The sequence below is a fragment of the Excalfactoria chinensis genome, chromosome 1, assembly GCF_039878825.1.
Source record: "Excalfactoria chinensis isolate bCotChi1 chromosome 1, bCotChi1.hap2, whole genome shotgun sequence".
Classification (NCBI taxonomy): Eukaryota; Metazoa; Chordata; class Aves; order Galliformes; family Phasianidae; genus Excalfactoria; species Excalfactoria chinensis.
The window spans coordinates 111572917-111585309 of NC_092825.1; the positions used below are offsets into that span (position 1 = coordinate 111572917).

The 12393-nt window shown below is 61.9% G+C and overlaps 2 protein-coding genes across 4 annotated transcripts in view; one reads left to right on the forward strand and one right to left on the reverse strand.

Annotated features, from left to right (window-relative positions):
* Window positions 1–916: 916 nt before the first annotated feature.
* On the forward strand, window positions 917–5664 carry ARX (aristaless related homeobox). 2 transcript variants are annotated; one of them, XM_072361507.1, is made up of 6 exons: window positions 917–1166; window positions 1545–2268; window positions 2804–2849; window positions 4047–4116; window positions 4201–4381; window positions 4655–5664. In XM_072361507.1, exons 1-6 carry the CDS (start codon window positions 971–973, stop codon window positions 4893–4895), a joined length of 1458 nt encoding a protein of 485 aa, XP_072217608.1. In that variant the 5' UTR covers window positions 917–970; the 3' UTR covers window positions 4896–5664. The 2 variants fall into 2 exon arrangements, with proteins under 2 accessions (XP_072217608.1, XP_072217607.1); XM_072361506.1 differs by having other exon boundaries at window positions 4047–4381.
* A 2101-nt stretch (window positions 5665–7765) lies between these two features.
* Window positions 7766–12393, reverse strand: part of POLA1 (DNA polymerase alpha 1, catalytic subunit) — a 188779-nt gene continuing 184151 nt past the window's right edge. For both annotated transcript variants that reach the window (XM_072332121.1, XM_072332113.1), the window contains exon 37: window positions 7766–9030. In XM_072332121.1, the coding sequence (XP_072188222.1) occupies window positions 8858–9030 (173 nt within the window). In that variant the 3' untranslated portion in view covers window positions 7766–8857. The remainder of the gene's footprint in view (window positions 9031–12393) is intronic.

Here is a 12393-nt window from a genome sequence, read left to right on the forward strand (position 1 = left end):
AGTTTGGTCGATTTCTCTCGGGTTTTTTCTCCTTTCCAAAGTTGCTTTTGTTATTTTTTATATTATTACGTGTTTTCTTAGCTGTAGAACCCACGCGTTCGTTGCCCCTCGCACCGCGGATGGCACCGGCGGGGCCCGGCCGCCGTCCCGGGGCCCCGTCGGGACACACGGAGCCCGCACGCAGCCCCGCTTTCGTTGCTCTTTTTTTTCCCTTTCTAATTTGCGCTGTTTCGGCGGCCGGGAGCCGCGGGACTCTGCCGTCGCCGCACGCACGGTGGGGAGACGAAGCTGCCCCCGCCCGCGTTCGGGAGGAGCCGCCCGGGTGCGGAGGTGCCACGAGGGGCGCGGAGCTGCGTGACGGGGTCGGCCGAGCCCTCCTGGGTGGACGGGAGGGGAAGGAAGGGAAATGACAAAGCACGGCGGCTCAACGCCGTTCCCGGGCTCTCCCGGTGCCGCAGCGCTGTCTATCCGCCCCGGGGCCCCCACTTCTCCCGGCGCGGCCGCGTCCCGAGGCGCGGGTGCCGGGCGCACCGTGCGGACGTTCCCCGGGGCGCGCCCCCCGCTCCTGGCCCCGCCGGTTCCTAACGCGGCCGTCGGGGCAGGGACGGGGCGGGCGGGAGCAAAACCCGGCGCGGATCTCCCGTCGGGGAGGGGCCGGGCGCGGCGCGAGGGGGGGGATCCTCCGCACCGCCCTCGACGGCCGCCCCGAGCGGCGCCCGCCCCCACGGCGCGGGGCGGGGAGGGGCGGCGCGGGGCGGGGCGGGGCGGGGCGGGCGCCGCTCCGGGGCCATCCGGGCCGGGCTTTGCGGAGCGCCCGGTGCCGGCGTCCGCCCGGCCTCCGGCGGGAGCCAATCAGGGGGCGGCTGCCCGCACGTGGAGCCGAGGGGACTCAAGAGCGCCGCGGCCGCCGCTCACTCCCCCCGTGACGGGCGTCCCGGCGGCACCGGGGGGCGTCCGCGCCGCCGCCGCCATGAGCGGCCCTTACCCCGAGGAGAGCTGCGCCGAGCGCCCCGACTGCAAGAGCAAATCGCCTACGCTGCTCTCCTCCTACTGCATCGACAGCATCCTGGGCCGCCGCAGCCCCTGCAAGGTGCGCCTGCTGGGCGCGGCGCCCAGCCTGCCCGCGGGGGCCGCCCGGCCGGAGCCCCCCGACGGGGCCTCGCAAGGTGAGCCCCGCGCCGGGCCGAGCGTCCGCACCCGGGTGGGAACTGGGGAGAGCGGGGCTGCGGCGCGGCGGGGGGGGGGTGGTAAGGTGCCCGTAGGCTGTCCCGGTACGGCACGGATCCCTCGCATCCAAAATTCCTCCCCACCAAAGAAAAGAAATCCGGGAAATTTTCGGGAGGGTTTGTAAAATGCAGAGCGGACGAGCTCCGGGACACGGGATAGAAGGAGCCTCGGGTCCGTCGTAGTCCCCGCACGGAGGGCAGCTGCGGGCCGGGCGGGTCTCCGCGGGCCGGGCTACGCGAGGTGATCTCAGCCCCGTCGCTCCCCGCGCTGACCGCGTCTCTCTGTTTCTCCCCTCCGCACCGCTCTCCTCGCCGCAGGCTCCCCGAAGAGCAGCCCCCCTTTCGAGCCGGCGGAGCTGCACCTGCCCCCCAAGCTGCGGCGGCTGTACGGGCCGGGCGGCGGGCGGCTGCTGCCGTCGGGGCCGCGCGGGGAGCGGCCGGAAGGGCGGCCGGAGGGAGGCGCCGGGGCCGGGGCGGCGGCCGGGGCGGGGGCCGGTCCCGCGCCGTGGGACACGCTGAAGATCAGCCACGCGCCGCAGGTCAGCATCAGCCGCAGCAAGAGCTACCGCGAGAACGCGCCCTTCGCGCCGCCGCCGCCCGCCCGTGACGAACCGGGGAGCGGAAACCCGCACGTCGAGGAGCGGCCCGGCCCCGCAGCGCCGGCCGCCGGGGAGGAGGAGGAGGACGAGGAGATGCTGGAGGAGGAGGAGGACGAGGAGGAAGAGGAGCTGGAGGAGGACGACGAGGAGGAGCTGCTGGGCGAGGACGGCGGGGGGCTGCTGGAGGAGGCCCGCCGGGGCGCGGGAGCCGCGCCGGGGGCGGAGGGCGGGGGGCTGTCCCCCAAAGAGGAGCTGCTGCTGCCGCCCGAGGACGGCGAGGGCAAGGACGGAGAGGAGAGCGTGTGCCTGTCGGCCGGCAGCGACTCCGAGGAGGGGCTGCTCAAAAGGAAGCAGCGCCGCTACCGCACCACGTTCACCAGCTACCAGCTGGAGGAGCTGGAGAGGGCCTTCCAGAAAACGCACTACCCCGACGTCTTCACCAGGTACCGGCACCGCCGGGGCGGCGCGGGGCGAGGGGACCGAGGCGGGCAGGGAGAGTCCCCGGGGCTATTTTTACGCCGGGCCCGGATCGGGTTCGCGCTCCCCGCGCGGCTCGGAGCGGGGCGGCGGATCAAAGCGCCGCCGGTAAAAATAGCGCCCGGCGCGGCCCCGCCCGGGGCCCGAGGGAAGGAAGGGAGGGAGGGAGCCGGGGCCGCCCGGCTTGGGGGCTGGGGGGGGGGGATACAGACGCGGCCCCGTCCCACCGCGTCCCGAGGGTTCATCGCGGGTTTCTCGTTCGTTTTGTCGGGAGGGCGCGGAGGGTCCCGCGGGGCGGAGACCGAGAGCTTCGGTTTCGCCCCGTTCGTTTGGGTTTCGCTGTAATTTTCGTTACCCGTCCCGGCGAAAGGCCGCGGGACAGCGGGGCCGGGAGCGCTTCGCTAGCGCCGAGGCGGCTCCCGATGAGAGCCGATCGCGGGCGGCGGGCGTAGGGCCGGGTGCGGGCGGCTCGGAGCCGGCTCTGACGCGCTGTCCCCGCAGGGAGGAGCTGGCCATGCGGCTCGACCTGACCGAAGCCCGAGTGCAGGTGAGTGAGAGGCGGCCGCGCTCGGCGGGACGGGGCCGGGCCGTCCCCGCGCCCCCGACGGAGCCCCCCGCGGCACAGCGGTGAGAAGGAGGGGCCCGCGGCGCCGCCGGGGCTCCGTAAAAGCGCGCTTAGCGCTGAGCAACCGGGGCCGTCGGAAGGCGGATTGCCGGTCGCTGCCCGCCGAGGAGCCGCTTAACGCCGTCCGTCCCATGGCCCGTTTTTGATAGCGACCAGCCGCGCGGCTCTTAACGGCGGGTGCGATGCCGTTAGAGCTGGTTGCGCCCCATTCCAGAGTGCTTCGCCCGGCCCGCGCCTCACCGCCACGGCGACGGCAAACACGGGGCGGCCGCCGGCAGAGGCGAACAGATGGCCCCGGCCGCGCGAATCACTCTACAGTTAAAACGGGGCGCTGATAACGCGCCATAAATTCCATATGGCTCATCGGGTCCGTCACGGCCCCGCGCGTTACCGGCGCTGCGATGGGCCCCGCGCTGTGTTGACACCTCGCTCCAAAGTCACACGGCGCCGTGACGGCAGGGCCGCGCGGCGTGGGAAAGTTCAATGGCTGTTGTCAGCCGGAGCCCTCCGGCCGAGGGAGGGACGCGGGGAAGGGAATGCCAAGTAGCGGAGCCCCTCCGGGCTGCGTGCCGCGGGGATCCCACCGCAGCTGTGTGCGAAAGGGAGACGGGGGCCGCGCCGGCCGCCACGGCGGCACCTTCCCGCACGGAAGGTTCGTTCCTTTCGCCCGGCGGCGTTTTCTTCCCCGCCGGGCCGCATCCCGGCTGCGCTCGGGGCTTTGACTGCCGGGGAACGGGAGAAAAGAGGAGAGCGGCGGCAGCGCCATGCTCCGCGTTGTCTCGTTTCGGAGAACGGTTTTGTTTCGTACCGCGCGGAGCGGCGTGAAACGCGGGCCCGAGGGCGGCCCGGGGGCTCCGTCCGCGCCGCGGCCGCCGCACGAACGGATGGATTCCCTTTGGGCCGCGTTGCCGTTCGGCCGCGATTTCGTTCTCCCTCAAAGCGAAGGGGAGCGCGGGGCCGCCGCCGCCCGGGGACGCTTCGTGGCGGCGGGACGCGTTCGGCGCCGATTGGTCCCACGGGGAAACGCCGCCTGAGCCGCGGGGCTCGGCTCGGGGCTCGGCCCGGGGCTCGGCGCGGTCCCGGCGCGCCGCTAACGCCGCTGTCTCTCTTGGCTTGCAGGTATGGTTCCAGAACCGTAGGGCTAAGTGGCGGAAGAGGGAAAAGGCTGGGGCTCAGACACACCCCCCAGGTTTGCCTTTCCCTGGTCCCCTGTCCGCACCTCACCCCCTCACTCCGTACCTTGATGCTAGTCCTTTCCCTCCTCACCACCCAGCTCTAGACTCCGCCTGGACCGCCGCCGCCGCCGCCGCCGCGGCCGCCGCCTTCCCGGGCCTGCCGCCTCCTCCGCCCGGCTCCGCCGCGCTGCCCCCCGCCGGGACCCCGCTGGGCCTCGGCACGTTCCTGGGCGCGGCCGTGTTCCGGCACCCCGCCTTCATCAGCCCCGCCTTCGGCAGGTACCGGCCCGGCCGCGGCGCCCCGGCCGCGGGGCGGAGCGCGGAGCGCGGAGCGCGGATCGCGGAGCGGGGTCGAGCCGCGGAGCCCCCTCCGCGGGGCCGCTCCGCCGTTCGAATCGGGGGCGCCGCCGATTGGGCGCCGCGCGGGTCACGTGCCGCCGGCCCGGCCGCCGATTGGCCGAGGGCCGCGCGCGCTCCGCGCCGCGCTCCGCGGGGCCGACGGCCGGCGCGGCGCGCGGCGCTGACGGCGCTCTGTGCTTTCCTTCCTTGCAGGCTCTTCTCCACCGTGGCCCCGTTGGGCGGCGCGCCCGGAGCCGCCGCTCTCCTGCGGCAACCGGCGCCGGCGGCGGCCGAGGGCGCGGTGGGCGCGGGGCTGGGGGAGCCGGGCAGCGCCGCCGCCGACCGGCGCGCCTCCAGCATCGCGGCGCTGCGGCTGAAGGCCAAGGAGCACGCGGCGCAGCTGACGCAGCTCAACGTGCTGCCCGGCGGCGGAGCGGGCAAGGAGGTGTGCTGAGCCGCCGGGCGGCCGGGGCGGCCGGGGCGGGCGGAGCCGACCGCGAGCGTGAATAGTAACCGTCATTCGGAACGACGAGCGCGGGGACGGGAGCGGCGGAGCCCCGAGAACGTCGTCCCGGCGGCGGCGGCGCCGCGAGCCGCGTTTCCCCCCTCGTCGCCCCCTCCGTCCGTCTCCGGTGCTCACGCCGAACGAAGAGAGCGGCGCCGGAGCGCGGCCGACCGAAGGGAACGGCGCCGCCGGGGCGCGGGGCCGCCACTCTGTACATAGCGCTGTTAGGAGACGCGGCAAACGAACGGACGCGGCGCGGAGCTTTGTGTACCGGAGCCGACGGCGTTATACAGGCGCCGCGCTCGGAGTCGCGGCGTGCGCGTCTGTGGCTGCGCGGGGCCGCGGGGTCCCGGGAGGCGGCGGCGCGGGGCGCTCCGTGCGCGGCGGGCGTTGGCGACGGCGGGCGGGGGGGGGAGGCGAGGGGCGGACGGGTGTATTGAACGGCGGGGAGAAACGACGGAAAAGGACTTAAAAAGGACGGGAAAAAGCTCCCCACAAACGACACGGCTCGGCGCCGGCGGCGGCCGCACCCCGCGATCGGGCGTCTCCGAGCGCCTTTTCCCCTCCGTTCATTCCTCTTTTATATTTATGTATCCCTCCTTTTTCTTATCCGCTTTTGTACCGTTTACTTTGTAGCGTTCGCTTTATTTTCTTTTCCTTTCTTTTTTTTTTCTTGTTCCCCTTCATTATTCCCTTCGAACGATTCCCGTTCCTCTTTTATTTTGTTCGCCTTCGCTTTTACTTTTAATTGGCGCTGTCTATTTTACTTCTCTTTCCTTCGGCGCTACGTTCGGAAGCGGCCGCGGCCGTCGCTCCCCGGGCCGGCTCCGTGGGGTTCCGTGCGAGCCCCGGGCACAGCCCCGCACGCGGGCACACACGCGCACCGCACCCCCGGCGCTATTGGGGGGGGGGTCTCCAAAGCCACCACGAGCGCAATAATAACGCTAACGATAATAACAATAAAACGTAATGGGGAAAGTCACGTTCGTTCCGTGGGCGTTTTTGGCGGCGAAGCCCGAAACGTCGTTTCGTTGTTGGGGTTTGTTGTCGTTGTTGGGGTGTTTTTGGGGGGTTTTGTTTTGGTTCGGTTTTTTTGGTTGTCTTTTTTTTCTTTGTTGCCATGCGGAGAAGGGAAGGGGCTCGTTGCGGAGCCGTCACGCACTAAGAAACGCCCTTCACCGCTCGGACTCCTCGGGCCGAAGCTCCGCGGCCGGCGGAATCGCGCTTCTGCAGGCGGCGATTTCGCTAATCCGGGGGTTATTACGGCGGGCCCTCATTAGGATCGCGGCGCTGCCAAACGATCCCATCGCCTCCCGAAAGGAGGTTTACCCCTCGCCGTAGAGGCGGCGGCCGTATTTACCCCGCGCGGTTCATTGGCGCAGAGCTGCGGCCGCGCACGGAGCCCCGCGCAGAGCTGCGCTCCTCCGAAGTGCGGAGCGCTGAATGGAGCGCTCCCCTCGCCCCGCCGCGGCCCCGGCGCTTTCTGCTCTCATCCAATTAGCGCGGTGTATTAAGCGGTTTATCATCTCATAGTCAGCTATTGAGAGAAACAAGGCGAACACTTTGCAATAGAGCCTGCTCTCCTTTGACACCCTCAGGTACTTACATATTCCACTGTGCTATGAATAATAGAGGAAGAATAGAGCGCTAATTCCCTCATCAAAGAGCGCCTTGTCTGCTGCTTTGCTCAACAACACCATTCCGATCAAAAGAAAAGCAATAAAGCTTAGCATAACAAAACGAAACCTACTTATTAGCTTAGTGGTTAAATTAATGCAGAGCCGCCGCTATTCAACGCCGAGGTTTGAAAACAGCCTCCAACCACCCCATAATGCTGCCGTCGGGATGGAGGAATTTTAATCTGAGCTGCGAGGCCGCCGCAGATGAGTTAATCTATTAAAGAGCGATGAGGAGGGCTCGCGGGGCCGCGCCATTCAGCGCAGCGAGCGGACGGCTCCGGCCCGGGACGCGGCGGCTCTGCTCCCCCCCACCCCCACCCCCCTTCCCAGACCCCAGCCCGGCCCGAGCGGACGCGGAGCCCCGGGACCCGCCGGCGGTGCGCGGCCCCGGCGTCACTCGAGGAACCCCGAAGCGCCCCGTCGGGGTGAAAGGGCCCTTCCCCGCCCGACCCCTCGGCCGCTGCGCCCCGCGGCAGCGTTCCCCGCGCTCTCGTAGAATCTAAACATCCCTAAACTCCCAAATTAACGGGCTCTTCAGCCGTAATTATCCCGGTAGATACAAATGCCGCGGGGTCAGGGATGCTTTTCCGAGCTCTTCTGCACGATTGTCGTCAGGGACATCTGCACGATCCCTATCGGGCCGGGTACTACGAAACTACGAAACCCCAAACCCGAGTGAAATTCCTGCGGGGAGCTGCAGCATCCCGGCGTCGCTTTGGGCTGGACGTTCCCGAGAAACCTCCCCGGGAGTCTCCCCGACAGCCCGGGTGTGACTTCGAGGGGCTGCGGCCGGGGGCACGGCACCAGCACACAGACGGATGGGCCGGGCACCATTTCTCGCACGCCAGGACCGGGAGTGAGCGGAGTCCGACGGGTTTGGCCCCAGAGCCGCTCCGGCCACTCGGACACGCTCCAGCGAGCGTCGCCCACTCCGGCCCGCAGCACCTCCCAGCGCGCTCGCAGTTCTCGCTCGGGGCCGAACGACAGCCATGCAGACGCCGCACGGCCACGCACGGCCCTTCCGTGCCCGACGCTGACGCTCCGTGAGGCACCCGGAAGGTGCGGACCCTTCCGTCAGCCTCGGGCTGCAGTGATGCGGCCCCCGTAGGGAGCTGCCGACACTCAGGCAGACGGAGCCCAATGCTTTCACTAGAAAATTTTATTGTATTTTTGCATCAAGTGCTAAGAAAACTTTGCATTTCGTACTGCAGATTGATATAAAAGAACGCTTTAATATCCTCACATCAATATATCGCGTTGCAAACGTAACGGCAAACAAGAGCACAGTGATATTTGGTGTACAAAAGCTCTACCCAAATTCACTCTTTGTTCTTGTCGTATTGTTGTCACTTTACTAAAAGTAAATGGAAAATACCATTTGTTCATAAAACCTTTAAACCCCCCGATACAGTAACTGTGACAGAACAGATTCTGCTTCCTCCCCCATTTCCTCTTACAATGCCACCCAAATACAGTTTTCCCTATCGACAGCAAGAGGTGACGTACATTTCTTTTCTGCCTATGTACAAAGCATGTTTCACTCACGTACGTATCTATACATCCACATAAAACATTTCTTTCTAGCCTGGCAAAATAATGTGCTTAGAGACGCCCCGTGAAGATATGGGAGACAAGTTGGTCCTCCGTTCTTTGTGCCTCCAGGCTTCAATCGGTCTCTACCTCGTTTGGAAAGGAAAGCATCCCTACCTCGCTCAGAAGGACATTTAAAGGCATTTAGGTTTAGCATTGTTTTTAATTGGTATGTTTATGATCAGGAAGGAGATAAACTGTGAAAAGGCAAAACATTAGTGCTCCTACTGAGACCTCCACTAACCTCTCTTCCTGAGAGCACCTCTACTAAATACCCTGGAGCAAAGTCTAGGATCACTTACATTCCAGCAACTCTCACTGGGAATTATCCAATTAAAGCAGCAATTCCCCCACCCCCCTTTCCCTCATAGGTCTGAACACACAACAAAATACATTGCGAAAATCAACTGCTCCACGTTTTAATAACCCTGGCTTTTCGGTGAAGAAAAGAATCGGAGATAAAAACACCTCGAGCGTACAAGGTCCACGTGGACCACGCATCCCATTTTCATCTTTCATTCTTCCTCCACCAAAGCAAAGCTTATTAAAACACCGTGGTGCGTCCTGACACAGAGTACTGCTCAGGAGACCCTTATTTTTAAGCAAGTAGTTGGCCCCTCTGCTCCCCCCACGTTCCGTCCATCACTGTCTTTCACTGCTGGACTCTCCCACGGATCTTCCCATGCTGACGGAGAAGAGTTTGCCGAGATTCACTTCCGAGTAGCCGCTCAGGGACAGGCATTTGTCTACTGTGCTCTTCAGTTTCCTGTAGGCCTCGGTCACTTCCCTCCTGAGGGGCTTCCTCTTTACAAACTCTGACGGGACAAAGATAAAACAAGAGAGGAGGGTTAAATAAAATGCTTTTGCGTTCAGTGATATTGTGCATTGTGGTATTTTAACACAAGGAGAAAGGAGGACAAAGTTGTAGCTGGCAACCAAAGTCAGCATTCACGGCAAGCTCTTCTGCTGCCTTCCGTACTATGAGGGCTAGTGGGACTAACTGGCTCTGGAAGAACGTGATGAAACCAGCAGGTTCCTTAGCACGGTGAAAACTTCACAGGGTCCCTCAGGGTCTGACATAGGGTGAAATGCTGCCTACAGCCAAGCCTGGCTTCAGGCCAGTCCAGGAAACCACAACTCCCACGTCTGTGCTGCTGCTGGCGTGGCACCGCCTGGGATGAGCCCAACGCTGATGCCATGGTCCCCAAACATACCCCACAGACAGTGGGTTCCCAAACACGCCCCTATGTGTGCAGGATGGGAGCTGCGGTGCTCAGCACTATGGGGATACTCGGCCAGGAAAAATTCCACACCGTGCTGCCCTAAGATGAAAACGCTCAGTATCTCAATGGGGATACGTGGGGTTTACCTGATACACACGTGGAGATGGTAATTCCTACAACATGTGATCAATAATACCTGTCAGGAAATGTCTGAAGCACAAGACATTACTTGTACATTTGCGTGTGTACAAGCTCACGTGCACACGCCTTAGCAGCAAAACTAAAAGCAGAGTAGTTCTGGTTATATATTACGCTGTCAGGCAACAAAGAAACCTCCATTTCCTTTCCAAGAACTTTTACTGAGCAGCACAGGTTCAGATGGAAAACCAAACTTGACACCAGAGAGGCTCATTTGAGGGAAGGTGTGGGGCTGGGAGGAGGGACATGCTGGCTGGATCCACCCATGTGAGGGAGGTAACAAAACACTTGTATGCCCAACCGTGACAGAGGCGTCCTCTGGCCTAAGCTGGGCTTGGGCGGGAAGGCCGTGGGCTGCTGTCCAAGGAGATGGGGTCATGGGATAACCAAACGGGGCAGCCCGTGCAGCCTGCAGCCACCTCCACCCCCAGCACAGGCTGACTTTTCGCAGTGCCTCAAAGAGGCTGTAAGAGATCGGCAATGAACTACCGGGGCCAACACAACCCGCAGTGCTCTACTGAGGAATGAGCTCCTGCTTTGCCTCCCATGTTGCTCACGACGTTCCACTCAGCTGCTCTGCGTGACACTATGAAATGTCTAAAAATTCAATTAAAATTTCAATTAGAGGTGGCAGTTGGAGTAACTGAGCACGCTGATTGCCAGCACTTTGGTGCGCAGCTTCCATGCACGCTTGTGAGGAAGGTGTGCCGCATGCTGCCGTGTTCAGCTTTAGGTATTTGTATTTACAACTTTGGGCAGTTGGAACAGAGCTGAAAATACCACATTCTTGCCATTACTCAGATGGTAACGGAATTACGCTTATTAGTGGAACTAAATTTCCCTTGTACTGCAGCACGGATACAATAAAAACTCTGATTACTGAACCTGTTCAGTAACAGACTGAAGTCACTACGGCATAAACACCTTTAATGATCCTGAAATTATTTCAACGTAGGGTTTAATTAAACAAACAATGAAAATTGCAGTAACCAGATCCATAAAAACACCAAACCCACATCGCCACCAATTCAGCACCAGCTAGTTCACGTGTTTCCAAAATCAATAATGTGCTCAGTGGGTTCATTTCATTTGCCACTGCTCGCACACCAGCAGAAACCATGGTGTTTGTACCAACAAGCTGCAGAGAATATCCTCCTTGTAGCTCGGGAACTGTGGCGCCCCATCCCCGGAGACACTCGAGGTCAGGCTGGATGAGGCCCTGAGCGTCCTGAGCTGGTGGGGGGAAGCCCTGCCCAAGGGAGGGATTGGGGAAGGGTGGGGTGGGGGTCCCTTCCAATCCAAGCGCTTTTGACTCTATGAAAACCCAGCTAACACAGTTTGAAGTGTCCTGGAGCTCAGGAGGGACCAAGGTGAGCGGCGTCAATACACAGAAGCAGGTGGCACATACAGCCAGAGTGGGAAGGCCACTGATGGCGAGAACAAGGCATGCGACAGGGCAGTGCTGAGAGCACAGGACAGCACGCATAGCCTCCACGCAGGCCATGCTCAGCCCTAGCCTCTAGGTCAGTAAGATTTCTATCATCATCTCCCACCCCCCATCAATCCGAGTTGCAATTACACACGCTAACCAACCTGCCTCAAACACTTCTTAGACTTTCGCACGGGCGAGCCGGGAAGGGTGGCTGAGAAGAAGGGAGGCACACGAGGGGCCTGGCTGAAGTGGCGAGGCCAGCTTTAAGTTTCAATTATAAGACAATGGCAGCCGGATCTCGGCGGCGGGAGGCAGGCGGCAGCGGCACGGCCACACGGTGCATTTGAATGACACGAGTGCCTCTGATGACTGGGGAGAGGAGATTTAAAGAACTGCGGTAATACAGAGCAGGGGAAGATGAGAGAGGACACAGCTCCTGATGTGTTTACCTCCTTTGCTGATGGGATATTGACTTTTCCCACCAGGTTGGTTAGAAAGGGGACTATTTACGCTGCCACACAGCAGAGTAAGAATGACAACCAGCATCACAGTGCTCCTCTTAGTAAAAGACAACTGTGACCGCCGTATATCACGCAGCCAGTCGATACCTTCGAGTCACCATTCCATCCAACTTAGAGATGCAGATAAAAGCTCCTACTTTCTTCCTAAATGAGAATTTAATCAATATCGTACCTAAGGCCCTCTGAAAACTAAGCTGCACAAACTGACTGAAATTGCTTTTCAGTAGTCTGTCACGTTCTGAGAACAGTTGCCTGTCTATTATTGCCTTATCATTGTTTTAATAATTTCCAAGTTCAGCGGCAAGCAATCTTTTATGACAGCCAATACCGCATATACAGATTATTATAAACAGAGATATATTTACACACACACAGGGCGCACAAAAGGTGCTGCCGACACAAATACAGGCAAGAAAAATAAATTTCTCTGAATCTTTGTTTGTTTGTTTGTTTAAAGACGCGCTTCTGACTACGTGCAATTAAAGGCAGGCACTACATTCCTTACGGTCAGCAATAAATTACCAACTGCTTTGGAGGGCTTTGGAATCACATCACCAAATGGCAGCTGACATCACCCAGCACCCCTGGCACCCTGCTCCTCACACAGAGCACGACTTCTGCCTACCCCTGCCAAGTTCACGCTGGAAGCAAGGATGGGGATATCTGGAGGTTACCTCCACCTGGCCACCTGTTCTGCACATACTGCCATTTCTCTTCGTTCCCGTTCAAATGGCACAGAGAAACCTGGCAGAGAAGATCGAGAACTTCTGTTCTCAGATTCACTAAGATGCAGCTCAGTGAAAG

Excerpts from the sequence above, each read along its gene's own strand:
- ARX (XM_072361506.1), top strand. The coding sequence starts at position 971 with ATGAGCGGCCCTTACCCCGAGGAGAGCTGCGCCGAGCGCCCCGACTGC. Across the intron at positions 1,167-1,544 it reads CCCCGACGGGGCCTCGCAAG|GCTCCCCGAAGAGCAGCCCC; the intron begins GTGAGCCCCGCG and ends TCCTCGCCGCAG. Across the intron at positions 2,850-4,046 it reads TGACCGAAGCCCGAGTGCAG|GTATGGTTCCAGAACCGTAG; the intron begins GTGAGTGAGAGG and ends CTTGGCTTGCAG.